Raw genomic sequence first — 27156 nt, 5'->3', positions numbered from 1 at the left:
GCTTTGCAGACCATTTACATGCACACAACACTACAGGAAAGGGAAACCCCTTAAAAGCACAAAATGGCCTCTTTAAGAATATTTTGATTATCGGTATCCTATTTATCGATTCCTTTATTCAATTACCCAGGATAATAAGGACATGACATTATTATATCGTCCTATGCCCAATATGTACCTCTGAAACCGTTTACTTCAGTCTTCATGGTAGTTTTCTCTGATAAATTCTGACTCTACTGGATTTCTTTCTTTCGTTGTTTTGCTGGCGCTTCATTGCTTTCCTCCGTGTTTTTCTCTGGCACTGCTTCACGCCCCAAGGTTAAACTCTGAAAGGTCGTCCAGGAGTCAGCGGGGGACGATCTGGAGGTCGGCCACGCGTGCCGGGAGCCTTCAGTGAAGTCATGATGTTCAGCAGGGGGGGATTCTGGGACTATTTTCTCTCATCTTCATTTGATTGATGATTCTTTTGGACCATCTCCAGTTGTTTTCTCATCTGTATCTATTTGTATTGCTATATCATCCGACACTACTTCTTACTGGAGCATTTGCTTAAGTTCAAAAGACACGATTCTTCCTAAAAAATATTATTATTATGTATTTATTTAAGGACCATGCAAACAAATACATTCATCTCAGAAAAGAGGACGGATGAATTATGCCAGATTCAAACTGATAACTAATTTCCAAGGTAAACAAATCCTTTGTTCGGACGATAACTAGAGGCATTAGTTTGGAGATTAAAATGTACAATGTGGGGAATATGCAGCTGCAAACTTTAGAGGTAATATAAAGATATTCCTCCCCTGGCTCCTAAGTGAGGGTTTAACAATTAGGTCCTCTAAACTGATCTGTAAACCCTTATTTTCTTAGACAGAACTTAACATTTACAACCAAATGTAAGGAAAACAGTGTTTGATAATCCCTCTCCCTCTCATCTAGAAGTACAACACTCTTCCCTGATGGCATTGCATTTCATTATTTAGCCATCACCTCTCATTCAACCCTAAAATGTTGTTACAACCCTGTGTAAAAGAGTGTCACTGAAATGCATAAGAAAGAGTGTTTTTATATACAGTGCTTTCGTCCGTTGAAACACAGACGATTGACGGTTTGGTTTCTAATTCGATCGCAAGAATCCTTACTCAACGAGGCCCTAGTCTGCTCTTTGGGGTGTTGTCCATACTTGCCAACCCTCCCGATTTTCGCGGGAGACTCATAGCCCTCTCCCGGTTTCCTCCCGGGGTCATATTTGTCCCGCATTTCTGACAAAATCAGATTTACACACGACTGTTATTACAGCTACACCATTGTTTGGTTTCCATGGTAGCGCGTGTCTTTAGCAGCGTGCGCAACTAGACAGTCACAGAAAAACAGAACAATAATCGACAACTCGACCCTCTGCCCACTCCTTTCCTGTCCAGCCCACACGCTCCATCAAGAGGATGGTGCTACAGGCCGCAAGGCATTGCACTCAGAACTACAATAAGCATGTTAATGTTAATCTAACAGCTCCGGCGATCCCCCCCCCCCCCCCCCACGCGGTGGTTTTGAAATGCTCCCGATTTCTGAGGTCTCAAGGTTGGCAAGGATGGTGTTGTCTTTCCTGTAGCGTGTTATCTAGGTTTCTGTGTATGTAAGTGGTCTGCAAAAGCGAAAAAATATAATTACAAAACCTGAAATGTAAGAATATCAATACCTCCATCGTACTGCGTCGTGTTGCAGCTGTGTCCTTTCCCTTCATCCTCCTATCATTTAACCATTTCATATTCATTCCTGTAGCTTTTGAATCCCTGAACGGTGACTTCCTCTCTCTCTCTCTCTCTTTCAATCCTGCACATCTCTCCTTTCCATCAGTCATCTTGTATTCCCCCTCCCCCTCCTCCTCCTCTCAGTGACATTTGACACGTCTGCATTCAGCTCACACAGTCTGCAGCTTTAGTTATTCTGAACGCATTCTGCACCGCTGCTGAACATCCAAAAGGTCGAGAACTCTCCCCTCCTTTGGGGCGCTCTGCTTCCCCCTCATGACCTGAAGAGCTGCTGGAGCTGAGACTTGTTTTTTAATATCTGCATGTTGGGTTTCTGTCCTCAAAAAGACAGTGTCCAGCAGGCTGAAGACTTTCCTCTTTAGTACAGCGTACAGTTAGGACTGGTTTGAAACGACCTTTTAAACATCCTCATGGAATGTTGGTAACACTTTATATTAAGGTACACAAATCACCATCAACTAGTTGTTAATTAACAAGCATATTAGCAGAATATTGGCTCCTTATTAGTCATTATAAAACACTTATTAATACCGTATTCTACATGACGATATTCTACAAGTAATAGGCCGTTAGTTGAGTTTGTAAGGAAGTTGTTGTACATGAGTTTTGGTCTTAATATGCTCTGCTCAATATGGGCCTAATCTGAGTTATTTAGACTTAATTAACACTTGTCTCGTTACATAAGATTAGATCATATTTGTTAAGTGTTATTATGGGTGAATTACTATTCTTGTGGTACTACTGCCTTATTAGGCCCTTATTGAGCAGAGCATATTAAGACCAAAACTGGACAACAACGTCCTTACTTGCAATAAATAAGCACTAATTCGAGGGTTATTGAGGAAAAACTCTCAACTAATGGCTTAAAGTTATTACTTGTAGAATATGGTCATGCAGAATAAGGCATTAATAAGTATTACATGTTACTTGTTAGACGCTTTTATCCAAAGAGACTTCCATACTCAACACTGTGAGCAATCCCCACAGGAGCAATTTGGGGTGAAGTGTCTCAGGGACACAACGACATGCTGACTGCAGAGGGGTTTGAACCTGTTACGAACACCAACGCACTAATACACTGCGCCACACGCCTAAAAAAGGATTTCATAATGACTAATAAAGAGCCAATATTCTGCTAATATGCATGTTAATTAACAACTAGTTGATGGTTAATTTGTGTTATCGTAATTGTAATTATTGTATTCTAACTGTATTTGTGTCATCGTGTTGTGGACCCATTCGTTGGTATTTTCACATTTATCTTGTCATTTTACTATATTCTTTATAGATATGTTTGTCGTCTTTACATTATCATTCATGTGTGACAAATGTGTTTTGGGCTATATAAATACATTTGAATTGAATTGACAACAACGACTAAAACCAAATTCCTTCAGCCTGTAACAATGCAGCCAAAGACGTTTAGTGTTTCTGAAACACAATAACTCTCGGTGCATTATTAATATCACTTCTCAGGGTTGGAGAATGGGCTAGAATACAAATTCATTTCCATTTGAAACGCCTTCAGCTGGACGGCAGTGGTGTTCAAATCAAACAGCCGCTTCGCCAAAGACAAAAGACTGCAGTAATTGTAAAAGCGCCTGGTTCCTCGCATGGGGGCCACTTTTATAAAGACAATAATTGAGGAGCAAGCTTTTAAAGGCAATTGTTCCCACAATTATCAGCATCAATGTGTTTGTCCTGCGGAGCTTTTGTTCCTGACAGACTGCTTTGTAACCCGCAATTATAATATCCAATTTGCTTCGTCTAATCTCGGCTAAAACACAAACTCACGGCCTCCCAAGATTTTTATTATTAATTTGGTTTATTTGACGGTTGCTACACATAGCTTATAAAAAACATGTTTTCACTTCCTTCTTGGTTTACCCGACCATGTAGATGTTTTTTGGTTTATGAAGGTACATTTTTAGATATTGAAATCTGATATTTCAATTGTTTTTTTTGCTGCAAAAGGAGAACATATTTTAGATTTTTAAGAAAGTTACAATTGCAGGAGACATAGGAGCATCCTTATTAAGATCTGAACCTTTCCACAGATTATATTTTATATAACAGCGGAGCGATTTTTGAATTAAAAAGGTCAAATTTATCCGGAAACTTCTTACAATTATTCCCACTAAAGTGTTTATCTTAAAAATAAAACATGAAATGGCATTGGGTGAAAATGGCTTTCAATATAGATTGGATATATTCTAGTAAAGACACATATATTTGGTGTTATCTGTATTATTATATGTTTTATTATCTGTATAGTTTGTTGTAGGTGGAAACACTGGTGTGGAGGATTACAAAAATATATATTGAAATGTATTTAAAGGTCACCTATTATGCAAAATCCACTTCTTCATATCTCTTCTACATCAACATGTGTCCCCTCTTCTTCATGTCTCTTCTACATCAACATGTGTCCCCTCTTCTTCATGTCTCTTCTACATCAACACGTGTCCCCTCTTCTTCATGTCTCTTCTACATCAACATGTGTCCCCTCTTCTTCATGTCTCTTCTACATCAACATGTGTCCCCTCTTCTTCATGTCTCTTCTACATCAACACGTGTCCCCTCTTCTTCATGTCTCTTCCACATCAACATGTGTCCCCTCTTCTTCATGTCTCTTCTACATCAACATGTGTCCCCTCTTCTTCATGTCTCTTCTACATCAACATGTGTCCCCTCTTCTTCATGTCTCTTCTACATCAACATGTGTCCCCTCTTCTTCATGTCTCTTCTACATCAACACGTGTCCCCTCTTCTTCATGTCTCTTCTACATCAACACGTGTCCCCTCTTCTTCATGTCTCTTCCACATCAACACGTGTCCCCTCTTCTTCATGTCTCTTCTACATCAACACGTGTCCCCTCTTCTTCATGTCTCTTCTACATCAACACGTGTCCCCTCTTCTTCATGTCTCTTCCACATCAACACGTGTCCCCTCTTCTTCATGTCTCTTCTACATCAACATGTGTCCCCTCTTCTTCATGTCTCTTCTACATCAACATGTGTCCCCTCTTCTTCATGTCTCTTCTACATCAACATGTGTCCCCTCTTCTTCATGTCTCTTCTACATCAACATGTGTCCCCTCTTCTTCATGTCTCTTCTACATCAACATGTGTCCCCTCTTCTTCATGTCTCTTCTACATCAACATGTGTCCCCTCTTCTTCATGTCTCTTCTACATCAACACGTGTCCCCTCTTCTTCATGTCTCTTCCACATCAACATGTGTCCCCTCTTCTTCATGTCTCTTCTACATCAACATGTGTCCCCTCTTCTTCATGTCTCTTCTACATCAACATGTGTCCCCTCTTCTTCATGTCTCTTCTCCATCAACATGTGTCCCCTCTTCTCCATGTCTCTTCTACATCAACATGTGTCCCCTCTTCTTCATGTCTCTTCCACATCAACACGTGTCCCCTCTTCTTCATGTCTCTTCTACATCAACATGTGTCCCCTCTTCTTCATGTCTCTTCTACATCAACATGTGTCCCCTCTACATCAACATGTGTCCCCTCTACATCAACATGTGTCCCCTCTTCTTCATGTCTCTTCTACATCAACATGTGTCCCCTCTTCTTCATGTCTCTTCTACATCAACATGTGTCCCCTCTTCTTCATGTCTCTTCTACATCAACATGTGTCCCCTCTTCTTCATGTCTCTTCTACATCAACATGTGTCCCCTCTTCTTCATGTCTCTTCTACATCAACATGTGTCTCATCTTCTCCATGTCTCTTCTACATCAACATGTGTCCCCTCTTCTTCATGTCTCTTCTACATCAACATGTGTCCCCTCTTCTTCATGTCTCTTCTACATCAACATGTGTCTCATCTTCTCCATGTCTCTTCTACATCAACATGTGTCCCCCTCTTCTTCATGTCTCTTCTACATCAACATGTGTCCCCTCTTCTTCATGTCTCTTCTACATCAGCATGTGTCCCCTCTTCTTCATGTCTCTTCTACATCAACACGTGTCTCATCTTCTCCATGTCTCTTCTACATCAACATGTGTCCCCTCTTCTTCATGTCTCTTCTACATCAACATGTGTCCCCTCTTCTTCATGTCTCTTCTACATCAACATGTGTCCCCTCTTCTTCATGTCTCTTCTACATCAACACGTGTCTCATCTTCTCCATGTCTCTTCTACATCAACATGTGTCCCCTCTTCTTCATGTCTCTTCTACATCAACATGTGTCCCCTCTTCTTCATGTCTCTTCTACATCAACATGTGTCCCCTCTTCTTCATGTCTCTTCTACATCAACATGTGTCCCCTCTTCTCCATGTCTCTTCTACATCAGCATGTGTCCCCTCTTCTTCATGTCTCTTCTACATCAACACGTGTCTCATCTTCTCCATGTCTCTTCTACATCAACATGTGTCCCCCTCTTCTTCATGTCTCTTCTACATCAACATGTGTCCCCTCTTCTTCATGTCTCTTCTACATCAACATGTGTCCCCTCTTCTTCATGTCTCTTCTACATCAACATGTGTCCCCTCTTCTTCATGTCTCTCCTACATCACCATGTGTCCCCTCTTCTTCATGTCTCTTCTACATCAACATGTGTCCCCTCTTCTTCATGTCTCTTCTACATCACCATGTGTCCCCTCTGTGGAAAGAGACTCTGAAAGTTTCAGGAACAAAGATTCTCTCTCTTTTTGATCCATTTCTATAAAAACCTGTCTGAAAATGAGCTGATCAGATTTTGGCCACGTTATGATGTCATAACGATGTTTTGTCTTGTGTAACCATTAGCCAATCAGCAACCAAGGTAACCCCCCCCCCCCCTTATCACCTGAATCTCCTCCTAGAGCACCATTGAGTTCTTTGTAACCAAATGTCTCTCAGAGGGGCGTGGGGAGGGGCTCCTTATTTTCATCTAAAGTAACAGACAGAGAATCAGCACTTTGGAAACAGGGCTGAAACAGAGGGGATTATGGGTAATGCTGCAATGATCTGTTTGGTGTGTCAGCCAATCAGAGACATGTTTGTATATATCTGAGACCTGTAATATATTGATGAAAACAGTATAATAGTGGACCTTTAAAATATTCTGGTTTATATATAACAGTTTATATTGATTTAGGCAAAAGTTCAGCGAGGTTCAACTATATGCAACTTTTGAGATGTTTCTTTTAATTTAGTGAAGCCTCTAATGAAGTCAACAAGTCTGATTCTAAGAGAGGAAATGATCTCTCTGTGGATCAGGTGAGGTTTACCTGCTCGTCGCTCCGGTGATAGTCGTTCTCCTCCTCTGGTTTCTCCTCTCCCGGCTCCTTATGGACCGCGTCCTCTGTTTTTGTGTCGCCTGTGCAGAAAACCAAAGAGAGGAAGAGCGTTGAGCCGCCATGTTGTAAAATATCCAATCCAACTTTATCTATACAGCACATTTAAAAACAGCCGAGTTGACCAACGTCAATAAATATATAAAATAAATACATTTAGACAAAAAGAAACTAATCTAAAAGCATGAGACAATAAAACCATACTTTATCCACAGACTGAAAAAACCCCTCACACATGACCAGGGTATAAGCAGGAATCCTGAAGTCAAATGTAAAACCTTTTAAGACCCTTTCCATACATTTTAAGACCTCATCGCCACTTAGAGTTTTAACCGGTTACCTTGGCGACACACTTTACCTCACTTGACTATATTCAGTATTGATTGTCCTCCCTCCTTATCTTCCAACCATTTGGACGCAGACTTGCATTTCCCCATAACGATGTTGCTTAGCAACCGGCGTAAATGGACCTTCGCGCGCTATCAAGCAGTGAGCGTGCGATGTCCTGTTCAGATGACGTCAAACCCAACGGGATGCCATCAATAAACTACACAGAATCTCACTACACACCTACGCCATGATTACACTCAGGCAGACTGTAGAACACAACCTCTTTGGACCATTTATATACTTATTGAAAACAAGCTGCAAAATGTAATACCTTGGAAAATGCCGTTTAATACTTTTTAATAGCCTTCATTTTCGCTAAATAGATTTATCAACTTTTAATACTTTTTAAGACCCCGCGGACCCCCTGATAGATATAAAAACATTTTAAAACACAACAAAATAGAAAACCCCAATTTAGAAAACAGACGAATATGTCTTATACGTGGTCTACAAAAGCACGGGAGAACAAGTAGAGATTTAAAGACCTACTATTTAAATTATAAATGAATATCCACCTTCTCAATCAGGCACAGCAACACATCTCAACATCCACACATACATATTAAAAGCAAAACTGATCACAAACATGTCTTTAATTGTTAGTTTAAGGACTCGTCTTTGTCTGTTTACGCTGCGGTCAGATCCACGATGGAGGAGCGACGGATGTTTCTCTAATTAACGTGAACAGTGTTGAGCTTAATTTACGTCCACAGTGCTGTTGATAACTTGTTAGAAACAGACATGTTTGTCTCTGCAGTTTTTTAACAGCCTGTGTTCTTTGGAGCATTCAAACATTTCCTGCAGAGATCCATTTAGTAATTACATGTCCGAGGGTGTCAAAGCGTTCTTTATACGACTTATCCGCTGTCTGGGCACGACTCAAATACAACTTCTAACCAGGAAGACAGCAGGTCGTTCTCCGTACTGATTAACTGAATCGAGGTATCGCCAAGCTCTACCTTCAGGGTTCATACGCTTTTTCACCAATGATTTTCAATGACTTTTCCATGACTCCATGACCGTTACCTAATTTTCCATGACCAAAAACATTACTCTTTCTCGGCGTACCACTGAAAAAGGTTTATTTGAACATGGAACAGGAAAATAAGGTCTGAAACCTGTCGTGCCTATCTAAAACAAATCAAATAGCAGGCTTACCAGCTTCTACACGCTAAAGCAACTCAAATCTCTCACCAGCAAAACACCTCGTCAGTTAAATGCCATTTTGTTTTCATTACTATACCATACAGTATTTATTATCATTATAGTGTCGGCAAATAGCTAAAATATAAATTATATTTGATGCAACTTTAGTTAAATGTCCATGACTTTTCCAAAACTTGGGGGAAAATATTGTTTTCCAGGGCCTGGAATTAGCATTTTGAATTTCCATGACTTTTCCAGGTGCTTAATGACCGTAAGAACCCTGTACCTTGATTCAGTTCTCTTGTTTACATGTTGTGCCTCTTTTCCAGGAACATTTTCTTTCCTAGACCAAAATGTGAGGACAGAGCAGCAGAAGAAAGAGATCCATCACACTGAAGCGTTACTGAGGTAAATATGTTCAGAGTGATGCATGAAAGGTAAGGTGGTGTTTAATAAAACATCAGGAGTGGAGTGCACCAGCTGGGCGTAAACAAGTAGCTTAACTCTAACGTCGGGCTTAGCTACGTCCGACGTAGTGATTCGAATTTACACCGAGTGCACCAAGCCTGACTAGTCTCGGGCGTAGCTGCGCCTGGTCTTAAGATGCGCGTCCACGTGAATACACGCGAAACAGTAATTGTTGCCAAGCAACGCCATTTTACCATTTTACAGACTCAGAGGACCGCAGAGAAGAGGGAATTCCCACACCCACAGCGATGACTCAAGGGGAATCCCAAATGGCCACACCCCGAAAGAGAAAGAGGGATTTGTCAGAGCTACAGCGGGAACTGACGGAGAAAGAAATCGTTCGTGTGGAGGTGGAGACCGTCACATTGAGAGCGGAACACGAAAAAATTGAGCTGGAGAAGGAGAAATTGAGACTCTTCTTAATGCCCTTTCATTGTTAAACATGTAAACAAGACGCCCTGCCATCGTTAATATTCTTCTTGCCTGTTTTACGTTACTATGGATACTAGTCTGTCTTTCCGATGTACGCCTGCTCCATAGGCGTACAAGTTACACCCGGGCGCAACGCATACAGGGCTTAAGTCTAAGTGGTGCACTAGTCATAACTTTAGTTTGGTCTTAACCTTCGGTTCTACGTCGGACGTAGAGTTACGCCCAGCTTACGCCCAGCTGGTGCACTCCACTCCAGATACGTGCTTTGGGTTGAGCTGAAGGAGCCTGTTGGAAGCAGAGCACCTCCACTTGACTATATTACAAGGAGTTTATGTGAAAACCATGAGGTAAAAAGTGTTAGATGCCAGAGAAGGATATGACACAAATGTAAACAAAGTTGTATACATTTGATAAGTTTGTTTGGTGGTCTTAATTGATGGTCTTAATTGACTCATATTTCTTTGGTCTATGAGAAATTGTTCGTGCTTTGTTTCATGCTGAATGACTTATTTGAAGAAACTAAGGAAAGTATCCAAGCATTTTACTTTCATTTGTGTCATAAAATTGAGAATATCAACGTTCTTTCCCTGATAAATGTATTTAATCTCATTCCTGCCTCCTTTACTTTCCTCCTTGTTCCACCTTCAAGGGCCCTAATAGGCCAATTTACAAAAGAGCACTGCCTTAAAAAGATGGTCTTATCTGAGCAACACTCAAAACTCAATGCACAAAACACGTATAATGTGTTTGCAGACACCCGATGTAACACAGTATCCTCATCCTGTCTGTATCTGTTTCACGACTAAATCTGACCCTTTATCCATTCATTGTTTTGGTATATCATTGCAACCAAAAGCATTTTGATGCAGGTCTCCCTTGTAAAAGAGATCCATGATCTCAAGAGACCTATCTGTCTAAATAAAGGTTTGAAATGAAATGAAATTTAAAGGTGGGGTAGGTAAGTTTGAGAAACCGGCTCGAGATACACTTTTTGTTATATTCCATGGAATGCTCTTAACATCCCGATAGCAATGAATATCTTAAGAGCTTTGACAATAAATACATAACAAAATGTCATCTGTGGAAGCCGTAGTACTGTAAAAAGCACGACCAATCATCTGAGCCGGCCCGGCTAAAGTAACTGGATGGCCTACCTGCCTGTCAGCCTTCCATCTGTGCACAAACTTACCTCGTGCCCTCATTGGTCATGTGCGCGTTCGTGTGTGTTGGAGGAGGGGCTCTGTAAGGAAGTGGCAGATTTCTTCCGGTTGTGTATTTTCAAATTCTAGCGCACTCGAGCTGGTTTCTCCAAAATGACCTACCCCACCTTTAAGTTAAATGAATCTAAGTATTTTAGTTCCCAGAGTCTCCTGCTGTCTCACTTCCTATCATACCTGGATTCTTGTGTGCACATAAAGATAAAAGTACACCTAAAAGCGTGTGAAGTAGCTGCTACACACTTGTCCAGGACAAGTGTAGTTATAGAGATATTAGTATGGATTTTCTTGTTGGCTGTAATATCAGGGCAGTATTGATTCTTTCAGATAGACAACTCAGTTATCACAGACACTATTGTGGAACTGTGACACCATTACTGCACGGATAGGTATTGCTTTTCTGTAACCTTTTCTAAAAACAAAGAAATTGGCTCCATTTCTCCTGGATTCAGAGGCTGTAATAACAGAGTGTGTGTGTGTGTGTGTGTGTGTGTGTGTGTGTGTGTGTGTGTGTGTGTGTGTGTGTGTGTGTGTGTGTGTGTGTGTGTGTGTGTGTGTATGTGTATGTGTGTGTGTTCACCCCCTCTGCGACCATTTTCCATTGCGGCTAGGTGTCACCACTCCACTGAGTATTAGAGGAGCGGTCTGGGCTCGTTGGGATGTCTCCAGAGTCCCCTGAACTGATTGCTTATCAACAGATCTCACTCTTGTTGTCCTGTCTCACCTTCAAACAACCCCGGAGTGTCTCTGCCAGTCTAAACAGAGATGAAGAACCTGTGTGTGTTTGCAGAAACTGCATGATTGCTCGAGTCTGGGGGATTTTAAAAAGCAGAGCGTTATGTCTCTTTCAAGGTTTCTGACTCATTGGCTCATTAAGGATCTATCAAATCACAACGGCATGTACAACGAGGATATGAAGCGAGGCGGTGCTGGGTTGAGACGGAGTGTGTGGGAGGTTATATTGTCATTAAAGAGGAAAGTGCACTCCGCTGTCTCATCACAGCACCGTGTGCTTTCGCTTTCTTACGTTAAGTGCTCAAGAAAGCAGACAATCTAGAGAAATGAGTCTGGTGGAGAGCGGGATTTAGTTTGAAGCTGTGAGGTGTTGTTGGGGAGAAAGACCTGGTGTGTTTGTACTTAAAAGTCAAATGAATGGAGTTTCTTTGTCAACATAAGATGTACAGTAGCAATCCCTTAACCAGTTTTTATAAGCATGTATTACAGTGATTCTGATTTGACTTTGAAAACCTCCTGATCGATGAGCATCGGAATGATACGCTAGATTCTCTAGTTTTTCTAGTGTTACAATTTAAATGTAATAATCAATACCTAAGACTAGTGTCCCTCCATTTTCTTACGTTAAGTGCTCAAGAAAGCAGACAATCTAGAGAAATGAGTCTGGTGGAGAGCGATGTTTTGCTTTGAAGCTGTGAGGTGTTGTTCGGGGAAATACCCGTCGTGTTTGCACTTAAAAGTCAAATGAATGGAGTTTCTTTGTCAACATAAGATAAGATGCTAACCCTAGTTTAAGATAATATAATATGTACTTTATTGATCCCAAATTGCAGCAGCATCAAAAACAAGGCATTGCACATAAGTAGAAATTAAAAGAGTAGAAATAAACAATATAAAGCAGGATATTATTAACATTAAGTTATCTAACAATCTTATGTATGTGGATGTTTAACAGTGTGCGTCAAACACAATCAAGTACTTTAAGGTTTTGTATTATATATTTGTTTGTCTATTATTTTCGATTTTTCATATGTATACAATTTCTTTACAAATTAGTTAGTAGACAAGTTAACTTTATTATTTTGACTATTAAAGGTAGGGTAGGTAAGAATGGAGAAACCAGCTCGAGTGCGCTAGAATTTGAAAGTAGGCAGCCGGAAAAAAATCTGCCCCTTCCTTCAGACTTCCTCACAGAGCCCCTCCTCCAACACACACGAACGCGCACATGACCAATGAGGGCACGAGATAAGTTTGTGCCCAGATGGAAGGCTGACAGGCAGGTAGGCCATCCAGTTACTTTAGCCGGCTCAGATGATTGGTCGTGCTTTTTACAGCGCCACGGCTTCCAGAGATGACATTTTTTATGGATTTATTGTCAAAGCATTTAATGTATTCATTGCTATCGGGATGTTAAGAGCATTCCATGGAATATAACAAGCGTTTCTGAAGTGAATTACCTACCCCACCTTGAAGTGTGTGACGAGTTAGGAGGTGCAGAGGACTGACATTATTGTTTTTTTCAGCTTTGAGAATTCACAGCACTCTTATTTCCACAGCGGGAAAAAGGTCAAAAAGTCTGGTGTTAAAACCCTCCTGATTGATGAGCTTCAGAATGATATGCAACCACGCTTGATTTTCTAGTTTTAGTGTTAAAAATAAAAATGTATATGTCAATACCTAAGACTAGAGACGTCATATTTGTTTGCATTTCAGCACACTGAATGTAAACGAAGGTTTGTTATGCCTATTGTATGCAAAGCTACTTTAAAGTATGTTTTATGCTTTACAAATCAACTAGTAAACAAGGTAACTTTATTATTTTGATTATTACGTGTGTGATGAGTGAGGAGGTGCAAAGGACTGACATTTTATTTTTTTTCTCAACTGCATTCAAGTTTGACAACAGCTTTGAGAATTCACAAAACGCAGCAAGCTTATCAACAAAACCTTAAAAATGTCAAAAGGTCTGGTGTTAAAACGCTTAGAACGATATGCTTGATATTCTAGTTGTTCAAGTGTTAAAATAAAATGTATCGATCAATACCTAAGACTAGAGACGTCATTTGTTTGTATTTTATCACACTGAATGTAAACGATACAATACCCGTTTATATTTCTGTTTGTCCAAATGATTCTTTAAACGTGTTTGTGTTTGATAATGTCTGTGTGTCTGTATCGAAACCTGACTCAAAGCGCCGAGGCACAGGAAGCCGGAGAGCACTTCCACTTCCATTTGAGCCTTAATTACCAAAATCAGAGAGGGGGATTAAGTGAGCGATTAGTGCCGGCCTCTGGGCGAACATTCACACACAGTAGCTGGAAGTGAGTCGCAACCGAAAAGCTGTCGAGCACAACAAGGAAGCCGGGGCCTTGTTGTGATTGGCTGAAGTGTCTCCATCTACTGCCTAATGGGGTCTGCTGCTACTCGTGGCTAATGTTATCATTATGATGTCAGTGTTTATATAATACAGTGAGAGGAACTGGAAGATCCCGCTGAAGAAATTATATACACGGTTTCGAGAAATGTTGTGCTTGTATATTTACACTGTTTTGGTAAAGAGATTTTTCGCAAATGAACACATGTTTTTTGCTTCCTGTTTCACAATGGCCTAAAGTCTTATGTTATGCTTGAAGAACTGGTATTTTATCATAAACTTGGGAATATAAAATGGACTCTTAGTGGTTTTGTTGATCTCTCTTACAGGAAGTGGTGTTTCCTTTCCTGCTTATGGCTCAAATTGACTCCGAAAGAAAAGCCAATATGTTGCTTGTAGTACATTTTGAAGACATGTCTTGACTCGGGTTAATGGTCTGTGTATGACTCAAACCAACAATGAGATTGGGTTAGTTAGCACACTTCAGAGCATTGAGCTATTCAAAGTAAAAGTGCTCCTTCAAGACATTTCCAACAATCAACACACGTTTATATCCATGAAGAACTATAAATAAATGAAAAACCTCGATGTAAATGTCTCCCGGTAACCCTTTCCATTAAAGAATAAACCCACTTTAATGTGCCCACACTCAAATATAATGAGAAATGTAGAAAAACAAACGCATATATGGCGAGTACACATGACTGTGCTTTATAAAAGGTTATGTTTATCTCAGTCAAGTTCTAAAGTGTTCATCTTCACCCTTTAGTGGACGCTTGTAGGACCACTTTATTGTTCGTTTGATCAGTCAAATGTACTTCCATTGTTATTTGGAGGACTTCAACACAGAACTCATATCCCATAATAAAACTCAATACTGTGGGCAAGAGCAATTTGGGGTGAAGTGTCTCAGGGACACAACGACATCATCGACACCTACGCACAACCCACTGCGCCACACGCCTCCTCATGTTGGTTATGAACTACCTTAAGGTCCTATTGCACCTCTGTCAGCAGAAATTGGATTCAGGATTAATTTACATATTCAAACAGACAGAGAACATCTTTGAGCTGAAGGAGGAAGTGTTGGATCGTACCGTTGCGTTGATCTAGATGCGTCTTCATGTGGCAATGATCTCCTTTAATGTCTCCCGGCACCTCCATCCCCAACTTATGATAAAAGTCCCGCTGCTTCTTTATCTCCGCTGCAGGAGACAAGGGAGGAAGAGAGGAACAGTTAGCGAGGACAGAGACTATCTGTCAAGGTCACTGGGTCTTTAAAAACTCAATGGTGTGTGTAGCTATGTGTGTGTGCAATGAAAACAGCTTCAATAAGTCTTCTAAGTGCAGCAATGACAGTGTAAATATTGCATACAAATGTAATGCTGTCAAAGTGAGGCCAAACACAAACAGGAAGTGATAAAAGAAATCAGTAGTGACAGTAGAAGTGGAGTTTTAAGGCTTTTAGTTTTATTGTTTGTGTGTTGCATCGTTAAAAAGGACAATAAACACAACTCACCCTCTTGAAGTCCCGGTACCAATTTGTAGACAATGTCTTGCATTGTTCTGTCATGGCTGAAAAGAACAAGACATTGGTAAGCAACCTTATCATGTGAAACACAAACATATGTGACCTGCTCCATCGAAATCAGTCGCATTGACCCGAAGACACATTTTGAGTTGTATACACTGCTGGAAAGAGGATATTCCTAGCTTTCCAATGATATCAGGATTGTTTTTGTACTCCGAATACTAATCGAAATATGTCACATTATATAATGACTGTCACCGAGTCCTCATTTTGAGAAAAAGGCCTTCAAAGTTTTCTCTTCTCTGGAATCCATCGATCTGATTGGTTATTAGCAAATGATCAAAATACTACGGAGGGAAGATATTTTCGTTTGGATTACTGGTCTGGGGGAAGCTCGCGAGTGTGTGTGTGTGTGTGTGTGTGTGTGTGTGTGTGTGTGTGTGTGTGTGTGTGTGTGTGTGTGTGTGTGTGTGTGTGTGTGTGTGTGTGTGTGTGTGTGTGTGTAATTTGGCGTTTGTGTGTATTGTGTTTGTTTCCCGGGGAAAACACTCACGAGAAACACCGGCTGTTGTTATGCCTGCTGTGACGTCAAGTCACTCCGTTCTCCGCTTGTAATTATGCCGAAGCTTCAAAGTTGTATTTATCATCTGAATTTACCGAAACAAGTTTAATATTCTGAAAGCCAAGACTTTGTTTAATTGAAATCAGATGAAAACAAACTGTAACGGACCCTGCGGTGTTATTTATGATTACTATGCCTTACATTCATAATGTCAGCCGGAGGGAGGGGGGGCGGCGCTGAGGAACAGCAGATCGCGAGTGAGAGGTGCCTGTCATCTTCCCTTTACGAGCTTCAAACATGTATTTATCGTGTGATTTTGGAAATAAAAGTTTCATATTCTGAAAGCCAAGACTTTGTTTGTTTAAAATCAAACAAAACACCCGAACCCCGAAAAAATAGTTTTTTACGCAAATCCACGTTTATTTTGAAATGAGCCGTTGCGACTTCCGACTGATTTCGATAGAGCGGGTCACATATGATTTAAAATAGTTTACCAAAAGACTTAGTTTATTTGCAGATATACAAATCTAAAATGAGTGTAACAAAAATGTTAAAAAAATAAAAACACATTATGCATAACCCTCTTTTGAGTATACTGTAGACTCGGTGACACTGTCTGCTGTTCAGCTCTACTCAACAGTAACCATAGAGGCAGTTATTGAGAAATGTCCAGTGGTTTAGTCAAATAAAAGTCAATGCCAGCTGCTCTCAGGGGCCATGGTGTTAAATATTCTTCCTGTAAAGCTGTGCAGGTGACACACAGAGTGGACTCGGGGCTGCCGTCACCATGCTGCTGCGTTTTGACAACCAGATAATGGACATGTGGAGTTTGTTCTGATTTTATGGAGGAAAAACTCTTGAAATACAAGTGGCATGCTTGAGTCACTGTAAGGTACACAGCGACACACTGACCCCTGCTGCATACTTTTGGAGGATTAACACTTAATGACAGTGTGCAAATGTTACGCAGATTAAAGAAACCTCGGTTAAACGTATTATTAATTTGAAAGGGCTGTTGGACGGACTAACACCATTCTTTTAAAACAATATTAACCGAGGGGAGTTTATTATAGTGGTGATGGAGGTCTAACACATTGCGTCCCATTGGTTTTTCCTTTTATATGCCAACTGCCTGTAGCTGTTCATGTATCATAGAGACCTGCCCCCCCATGTCAAATTGTCGCCCACTTTCGAGTCAGTCTAAGCTACGCTCTACCTATTCTATGCTTTTATTGTCTGTCCATAGCCTTTATGTGCCTTGTATCCATTCTGTTATAATGTTATGTTCCTTATGAAGCACTTTGGCAAACCCTCTGTTTTTAAAATGTGCTATAGAAATAGAGTGGATTGGATATATGTATATAATACTATGCAATCTTTCTTTTTGGTCCTTTGTGTAACTGTGTTTAATTGGCTTGTATGTTGCCTGCGTAGTGTTTCTAACAATAACATTACACATTTCATTTTAGATTACTTTATTGTCATTACAAAATGCAAGCACAGTGTAACGAAATTAAGGAGGGTCTAACCAGACAGTCAGTTATATAAACAATTATCAGAAGTATGTACAAAATAAATGATACAAAAAGAAACGTAAATAGATGGGAATAAATACACAGATAATAATAAATACAGTACTGTGTATAAAACGGTAATGTACAAGGATAATTGCGCTTCAGCACAGCACAACAACTGGGCAGTATGGGTCAATTCGATTTTCTCCAGGTTAAATAAAGGATTAACAAATAGTGTGTAAAGGTAAAAGTGTTTTTATAAAGTACCTAAAAAGCGAGGGGGGTCAAAATGGCTGCTTAAGCACGAGTCTATAAAAACAGTTTAGATTTTAAGACATGAACTTTTTTTGTTTTCGTATGACCAACAAGACAAGACATCACCTTGGACTTTGGGGAACTGATTAATACAAAAAATGATGTTGGTTTATTCAATATTTGAAATATTCATAATTAGTTGAAGCCCTAGAGTTTAATGAAAGGGTGTGAAGAACCTTTGATGGTATACAAAACTATTTGTATTATGTATTTATTTTTCAAAATGACTGATACCTGATTACCTGTGACTTTAACTCGTATTCTTTATTAACAAATAGTCAGCAGCTGTATTAACTTGTTTTCTTCCCAGAACGAAAGAATGCCAGGCTGCTCTTTGCAGGATTTAGAGTCAAGCTAATTGTTCTTCGTTATTATCATGTGAAATGAAGGAAAGCCGCACTTGACAGAACAAGCGTCTGGATTATCTGAGCCGTTCTCTGAGAGTTTAATCTCAAACATTAACTCTGATCAGTCCTCTGATGAGCAGATGGGTTTTATCGGGAGTTTGGCCTTGAAATCACTTCTGATGTTTCCCATCAACTCTGATTTCCTGAAAACACTGAGGCAAAAAACCCAACAGCTGTTCCAAGAGCTCAAATTAGGCCTTTCCTGCGAACAATGAGTCTGCAGACAGCGAGGTGTGCACGGCAATGTCTGAATGTGTTGGTTCACTTTAAGTTTGTGTGGGGTATTTAATAGAAACTAATGCATGAGCACTGGCAGGAATAACAACATCCTGAAGAGAGGAGGATTACATCTGTCAAAGGTCATTAATAAAAAACTAAAACGTACTTGTTTATTTAAACCTGAAGATAATTTAACATCAAAGCATTTAATATTCAAAGTCTTTTATTTGATTGACTGGAGAACTGAATCTGTGTGTGGAAATAAGAGACAATTACTTATATTTATTCCTTTTTTTTTTTTAATACACATTTTATTTTTGTTATTTAATTTAATTGATTTTATTTAAATGTATTTAATTTATTTAATTTATTTTTATTTTCATTGATTTTATTTTATTTTATTTATTGTATTTAATTGATTTTATTTGTGTATTCTTAACTTCTATTTCATCCTAGTTGTGCTTATTGAGATCTACCTCAGTTGTAAAACGTTACTGAGCTCAGTTTACTGGACCTTGTCCGTTAGTAATGCCACATATTATTAGTTTACACTATTTTGTCCACATGAAAAGGAAACTCCCCTGCTTATCAAAGTGTGGAGTGTTCCTGCATTTGTGAAATGAATATTGCATAAATCCTTCGGTGAGAGAGCCGAGAGAAATCTGATAAACTGCCTCAAGTGATTTCAAGTCCTCCAATGGGACAAAAGCAGCACGTGTAAACATGAATACTGATTATATAAGTCTGATTTATGTGGACTAGAATAACATACATGCCCCATGAGGAGTGAGAAATTAAGTTTTTCTGGTCAGTAATAATCAAGTTAATTAATAAAATCTGCACCCTCAGATGAAACAACAAATATGTTAAGTTATTTTCATGTATTTATTATTTATTGCACCCTTTCCTGTTTTATGTCTAGTTTATCTAAGAGACAGAATTGGTAATGGGTTCAGGTTATGAGTGTAATCGTGTGTTGCATTATTTATTAACTGGCCCTTATTATGTTGATAATCTATGCTCTTAAAAACACCCCCCCCCCCGCCCCACGAGCAGAGACCCCCCACCGAGCAGAGTGACTGCAGACGGGGTTCACTTCCTGCAGGAGAGTGGAAATAAAAAGTGAGAGGCCGACTCTCTGCTCCTCTGTTTACCAGCAGAGGATCCCCAGAGACACACTGATGGAGCTCTGACAAACACCAGAGTGTGTGTGTGTGTGTGTGTGTGTGTGTGTGTGTGTGTGTGTGTGTGTGTGTGTGTGTGTGTGTGTGTGTGTGTGTGTGTGTGTGTGTGTGTGTGTGTGTGTGTGTGTGTGCTCACTCACCCGATGTACTGCAGTGGATGGCTCTGATGAATAACAATCCTACACGTGGGGCACGTGTTGTTTTCCTCCAGATACTTCACTAGGCAGCTTCTGCAGACTATAGACACACAAAAAGACACACACACACAAATGGGATATATGGTTACTCCTAGCTGTATTTTAACAAACACTTTTTCAACTTTTAGCTCATTTATAGTCAAACCCATGACAAAACCATAATCAGAGTTATTTGCCGATTTGGACTCAAATCACAAATAGAGTCGAAATAAAAACTATTGATTTAAAGCATGACAAACATTATCAGCCTTTCAAGATCTCATGTCAGTTTACTGCCAGCTGCAAAGTGAGCACATTTTAACATCGTTAGCTCATAGTAATTGTGCAGTTTTTTAAGTATCGAAGATTTATTTCATATGGATGGTTGGATCAGCTGATAAGGAACCAGAAATGTCAGTACTGAAGTGTCCAACATATATTTAAGGTAATGTGTCTTCAATACCCTGTTTGTCCACCAGAGGGCATTGAGAGATTATTTTATACTGTAAATACATTTTTCGTCAATTATTTAACAAGCTAATGTTAAGGCTCCATTATAGTAAAGGTGTCTATGTTAGAAGCAAGTCTCAGAAGATAATGTATCATTATTTTGAATTTACAAATATGCAGTAAGTGCAGTATTTGTTGAAATGTGCTTGTGGTGGGTTGGAAGTGTATTCTTAATCTATGATGATACGATATGACGCTGCTGTCATGATCTTGTTTCAAAGCTGTTACAACCTCAGGACTTTTAATGAATAGTATAATATACAACAATGGTGCATGAACTTAAATCCTTCATATTCATAATACAGGACATGTTTAGAGATCAAACATCAAATCCATCTGCAGCATGTTTGTATTTTAGTCTCAGTTGCATTTGTCTTTGTGTGATGTGAATCTCTTTGTTTAAAGTCTGTGATGTTGGAGCGTCTTCTTCAAAGTGATGAAGAATCAAAGCTACTCTGATGTTTCCACAGAAGAAGAACAGCTCTCATTTGCAGTGGAAGAGCTCCCTCTGGTGGACAGGCGCATAACTACACTGTCTGGGTTCTCATTACACTTCTGATACAAGTTGTTCTTAACCCTTATGTTGTGTTCGGGTCTCCCGTGACAAGTTACAATTATATAATAACTACGCTCTAGTTTGTTGTATCGGAACAAGGCTTCATGATATCCTCCACAACAGCTTACAGCTACAAAACTGATTTTGACTATTTTAGCCAAGTCTGAAGGTCTCTAAAAACAAAGTGTATCATTTGGTGTTGGGGTTAGGGGAGACGGGGAGACCCGGCAGCATGTTGTGGGTGACTCGAGGTCAAATTTGGCCCAATCAAGATTCATCTTTGACTTTAGACACCCCTCCCCCCCTTCATCCACTGTAACAATCATTTTTCGCTACATGCACCTGGTCTCCCCGCCCTCTGCCCCCCTCCCCCCACAGGAACTCCACCTTTCTCAAAGAATATGTACACTAACACTTGAACCTGAACACACACATGCACGTGTGCAATATGTGGTGTAATGTGGGGCCATAACATTAAATTACAACAGTATTGTACGGTTATGAATGCATTATAAGTTAGTTATGGTGTAGTTAAAACAATATTGGATGATAGCCTTTTTTTTTTGTGTGTTTTGGACTGAGATAAATCATGGGTCAGAATTGACCCGCGAACACCATGAACGGTAACAGCTTTCGAACACAACACAAGGGTTAAATACAACTGCAAGCTTTTGTTAGCTTATAGGTCTAAAGTACAGTATGCTGCAAATATTACCAGGGAGAAAGTAGTGGAGTAAAATAAAGCAGGATAAAATGTAAATACTCGGGTAAAGTACATCGAAATTGTATGCAAGTAAATGTGCTTCACTGCTTTCCACCACTGGTTTTTCTCACTTTAAATGAACAAAACGTTTTCTCTTCAGTGTGTTTCAGAAGAACCACAGAGGGATTGATTGGTCGACAGTCCAGTTTGATCACATGACTCTCACTGTACCGGGAATACATGTGTTAAGTTCGATAAAACAGCTCCAATATCAGCAGGGGTGAGAATGCCTTTAATCTCAAAATCCATACTCAACTGATTATTATTCAGAATTATTTTCTCACAGCGTAAACCTCTAAATATTAACCGGCTGAGAGGTCATGTGAGCATTAAAGGGCGCCTGAGGCCGAGTTAACTCAGTCACCCTCTCCGTTTCTTATAAATCGGAAAACTCAGGGTCAGACTTCAGCTGCTCGATGATATTCAGCTCAACCTCACCATGACATACTGAAGTGTAGATGTGTGTTAAAAGTGGGAGAGTTGCCTATTCCCACTTTTATATGAGGGCTAATAAATGTGCAGATTAGCTTCAAGTTAAAAGCTGTGGGTATTAATATTAAAGGGGCTCTATTCTGCTACTTTTCAGGTTCCCATTTCTATTTTGTGGCTCTACTGTGACATGTTTGCATGCTTTAATGTTCAACAAGTTGCCTTTGCAGACCATTAACATGCACTTAAACCAATATAACATTACAAGAAAGGGAAACTCCAAAAGCACAATAGAGCCTCTTTAAAATGACCTTCATCTAAACCATATAGAAGGTTGTGTATTATGAGTAAGATGGTCAAATGTCATAGATATGGCTGTAAGTCAAAATGCAGCTTCAGATAAAGCCGCCTGTTTCCCAGAGAGATATTTTTTCTCTCCGGGATTCTTCCCTTTGGAGATAAATCCCAAAGGCAACACCTTCAGAGCCAAGAACAACAAACACAGCCCATGTGTCGAATACACAAGAGCAATAAAAGAGGAACAGATGACATGAGAAAGAGAAACAGGAAGAAATCTGACAGGTGGGAAGCAGAAGTGAAGCAGACATCAGAGGCAGACAGGAAGTGTGTGTGTGTGTGAGAGAGAGAGAGAGAGAGAGAGAGTGAGAGAGAGAGAGTGTGTGTGAGAGTGTGTGTGTGTGACAGTTTTTAAATGCCATTTTCTTAATGTCTTTCATTTTTGTAAAGCACTTTGAATTGCCTTGTGTTGAAAGGTGCTATATAAATAAACTTGCTGTGTGTGTGTGTGTGTGTGTGTGTGTGTGTGTGTGTGTGTGTGTGTGTGTGTGTGTGTGTGTGTGTGTGTGTATGTGTGTGTGGACCTACAGGTGTGTAAGCACTCGGTGACGGTGGTGGCGTCGATCAGGTATCCATCACACAGACGACATGTGATGTGGGCGTTGATGTGACACAGCTTTATCTTCCTCGTCAGCATGTCGGGGTTCTGGGGAAGAAGGAGAAGACATTTATATTATTAAAGCTCAAATTGAAGTTAAAATGAACTCACGCAAGCTGAATAGAAGACATCGAAGGTTGACTCCTTATTGTTGTTATTTAAGGTCATCTTTACGAGAATATTTACTAATGGAACTGATGCTGATTTACTTTGAAGTAACAATTATAGTTACTTTTTACCTACTTTTATTATTTAACCATTTATCCAATTGCTCTTACTATTTCAACGCTTTACCCTTTAACCCTATTTCAAAACCTCTGTTCCCTTTAAGTTATCTGATTATTTAACCATTCATCTATTAGCTTTTAGTTATTCCAACCATGTATTTGTTTCTTAGCTTATTATTTTAAATATTAGCCATTTCAACCATTTCTCCGTTGAGCACGTTTCAATCTCTGCTCGCGTGTTCAAGCATTACCTTTGATTTAGTTTTTGTATTCTATTTCATGTTTTAGACCCAACTCTATCTCCGTTTGTGTGGCAGTAGTGATTATTATTAAGGCAGGTAACAGTACATCTGTATTGCTCATTATATCTCCGTTCACAGTGAAGACCAAGGGTATCTAAGAAAAGCTGCAATACTCTGGGTTACATGACATTACATTTAGCTGACGATTTTATCCAAAGCGACTTCAATAAGTACATTCGACCAGGAAGACACAACCTTGAAGAAAACAGAATCATATAAGTACATCAGGTTTCATAGAGCCAAACATTTCAAGTGCTACTCAACTAGCTTTAGATAAGCCAGTACTTTATTAGTATATAAGTGCTTTGTTAGCAGTTCTTTGTTAATAGTTCTATCGCTCAAAGTGGAGTCGAAAGAGATGAGTTTTCAGTTTGCGCCGGAAGATGTGCAAGCTATCTGCTGTCCTGATGTCAATGGGGAGCTCATTCCACCATCTTGGAGCCAGGACAGCAAACCCACGTGTTTTTGCTGATGGGAACTTGGGTCCCCTTCGCAGCGAGGGTGCAACGAGTCGTTTGGCTGATGCAGAGCATAGTGCACGCGCTGGGGTGTACGGTTTAACCATGTCTTGGATGTAGGAAGGGCCAGATCCATTCGCAGCATGGTAAGCAAGTACCAGTGTCTTGAAGTGGATTCTAGCAGTTACCGGAAGCCAGTGAAGGGAGCGGAGGAGCGGAGTGGTGTGGGAGAATTTAGGAAGGTTGAAGACCAGACGAGCCGCTGCATTCTGGATGAGCTGCAGAGGTCGGATGGCACATGCAGGTAGACCAGCCAGGAGGGAGTTGCAGTAGTCTAGGCGTGAGGTTTAGCGCAACATGTATCTGCAGGGTCTCATCAGATATCAGACAGGCAGCGACAGTAGGGATGCACGATATATCCTGTCGTGACGATAATCGCGATATTCACATCGCAGGACATGCGATTTCTTTCTTTTTTTTAGGACGTGCGATATTAAGTAGGCAAATGAACTCAAACACGTCATGTTACAATTATTTTTTGCTGCTTGCTACAAAATGAAAACTCGCGTGGCTCTCATGTCAGGGGCACTTGAGTGAGTGACAGGCCGGCTCTGCATGCACAGCAAACCACCATCACAACCATTCTTGATCAGATCACAGCAGGATAACCGAGCTAGCTCAGCTTGTTGCTCTGATAACTTAAGATCCAGAAGTCCGTGACTAAAATCCTTCATCCGGTTAAATATCGTTAAAAAAATACCAATTGTATTTCATTAAAGTTCAAGAAAGGATGCTGTCTTTTCTTCAATTCCTGTATTTTTCATATCGCAATATATATATATATATATATATATATATATATATATATATATATATATCTATCACAGGGGAAAAAATATCACAAAGTCAGTTTTTTCAAATGTCGAGCAGCCCTAAGCGACAGGGAGCTCAGCTGCTGATTAAAAAGTTGTGAATGAAAATGATTGTGAAAGCAGAGATTTGCTCTGCTGAGGTGTGTTGAGAAACTGAATGACTAACTGTGGTTTCACTATCAGCTCAGAAACATCCATCAACAGATTCAGTTTCCTTATTTCTGCTCCTGGTTTTACGATAAACACTCACTAGTAGTCGAATCTGACCAAAACACACCTAGTGACATACCTTCAATTAAACCTCTTTTAAAACGTATTACAGGTGCAGTGTCCTCACTCTAAAATCAGCCTCCTCTGTTGCTCTCCCTGAGGTTTCTCCCATGTTCCCTTTAAACTGTGGGCTTTCTCTGGAAGTTTTTCCTTGTACGATGTGAGGGTCTAAGGACAGAGGGTCTAAGGACAGAGGGTATAAGGACAGAGGGTCTAAGGACAGAGGGTCTAAGGACAGAGGGTCTGAGGACAGAGGGTCTAAGGACAGAGGGTCTAAGGACAGAGGGTCTAAGGACAGAGGGTCTAAGGACAAAGGATCTAAGGACAGAGGATCTAAGGACAGAGGGTCTAAGGACAGAGGGTCTAAGGACAGAGGGTCTAAGGACAGAGGGTCTAAGGACAGAGGGTCTAAGGACAAAGGATCTAAGGACAGAGGGTCTAAGGACAGAGGGTCTAAGGACAGAGGGTCTAAGGACAGAGGGTGTCGTATTGTCATACTGATATCCTGAACAATCTGTGTTGTTGTATTTGCTGTAAAGCGTCTCTACTGTAGGCTATTTTTATTATATGTACAGCACTTTGGCTCCACCAAAAATCGTTTATAAATGTGCTATATAAATAAAACTTGATTTGATTTGAGCCAACAGTGAGTGTTTAGCTTTTAATCTAAGTATCTCATAACTTTGAGCTCACAGTGTCAAACGTGCAGAATGGCTTCGCAGGATAACAAAATGTGTGTGAGCTCTAAAAAGAAAATCTGCCCTCCTCTCAGTATGACAATGTAAAAAGACACAAGAGGTAAAGCTCAATCCGACTTAGAGCAGATAATAATTGGCTTTATTCATCTTGACAACCTTACCACTGCTTAGCTAACATCAGCAGTAAATATACAAATAGACATATTGCTCTTTTCTCTGAATAACGTTGCTCTAAAAACTAAGAAATTGAAAGGTAAGTAATAGGAAATAATTAAAAATAACCACTACATACTTCTATCTGTAAAAAACATATTGTGATTATTTTTGCATTATTTACGATAGTTTGAAAAACCTTGAGTGCCATTGGTCGATCGTCCAGACATATGGACCTTCTATATTCTATCCAAGTTGATCTCAGGTCCAGGGTTCATACACTTTTTCACCAATGATTTTCAATGACTTCTCCATGACCTTTACCTAATTTTCCATGACCAAAAACATTACTCTCTCAGCGGTGCCACTGAAAATGGTTTATTTGAACATGAAACAGGAAAATCAGGTCTGCATATGAAACCTGTTGTGCCTATCTGAAACAAATCAACCACGCTAAAGCAACTCAACTCTCTCACCAGCAAAATACCTCGTCAGTTAAATGCCATTGTACGTTAATTACTATACAGTATGTATTATCATTATAGTATTACTATTACGGCTATTTGATGCAACGTTAGTTACATTTCCATGACTTTTCCAAAACTTTGGGAAAAATATTGTTTTCCATAACTTTTCCAGGGCCTGGAATTAACATTTTGAATTCCCATGACTTTTCCAGGTTTGTAATGACCGTGACCCTGCAGGTCAGTATAAATGCCCAAATACACTGAGTCCTGTCAATAGCAGGTACATATTACGTTAGGATGGCTGTCATGTTCTGAAGGGAGGTTGTGGCTCAGTGGATAGTGTGCTGGACTTTGAATCAGGGGGAAGCAAGTTCGAGTCCCACTGCAGTCAGCATGTCGTTGTGTCGCTGAGACACTTCACCCCAAATGGCTCCTGTGGGGATTGTCCACTGAATGCATGTTAGTCGCTTTGGATAAAAGCGTCTAACAAATGACATGTAATGTTCTGAAATGATTGCCGTTGACAGGATGACGGTCAGACTTTCTTATTAGCTGGAACATACAGAGCCTTTCTGTCCATAAACTATAAATCTAAAATAAGAAATTCAAAGAGAATGTCAGAGCTGCAGTTTGTGAAAGAGGATTTCTCTTCAGAAGCAGCTCCACAGTCTGAGCAGAGAACAGAAACCCTGAGGAGACGACTGGAGATCCTCTCGAGTCTTTTTACATCAAACATATCTGTGGTGTCTAGACTCA

General features: G+C 40.0%; 1 protein-coding gene across 3 annotated transcripts in view; it reads right to left on the bottom strand.

Moving 5' to 3' along the window:
- LOC117540271 (polycomb group RING finger protein 3) overlaps positions 1–27156 on the bottom strand; it is a 104111-nt gene that overhangs the window by 17892 nt on the left and 59063 nt on the right. For all 3 annotated transcript variants that reach the window (XM_034206865.1, XM_034206867.1, XM_034206868.1), the window contains exons 3-7: positions 22884–23001; positions 19705–19801; positions 15352–15407; positions 14930–15037; positions 7004–7092 (exon numbers count right to left, since the gene is read on the bottom strand). In XM_034206865.1, coding sequence (XP_034062756.1) covers positions 7004–7092; positions 14930–15037; positions 15352–15407; positions 19705–19801; positions 22884–23001 — 468 coding nt within the window. The remainder of the gene's footprint in view (positions 1–7003; positions 7093–14929; positions 15038–15351; positions 15408–19704; positions 19802–22883; positions 23002–27156) is intronic.

Source organism: Gymnodraco acuticeps, unplaced genomic scaffold, assembly GCF_902827175.1.
Source record: "Gymnodraco acuticeps unplaced genomic scaffold, fGymAcu1.1, whole genome shotgun sequence".
Taxonomy (NCBI): Eukaryota; Metazoa; Chordata; class Actinopteri; order Perciformes; family Bathydraconidae; genus Gymnodraco; species Gymnodraco acuticeps.
The sequence above is the reverse complement of the archived record's forward strand: the minus strand, read 5'-3'. Positions and strand labels throughout refer to the sequence as shown.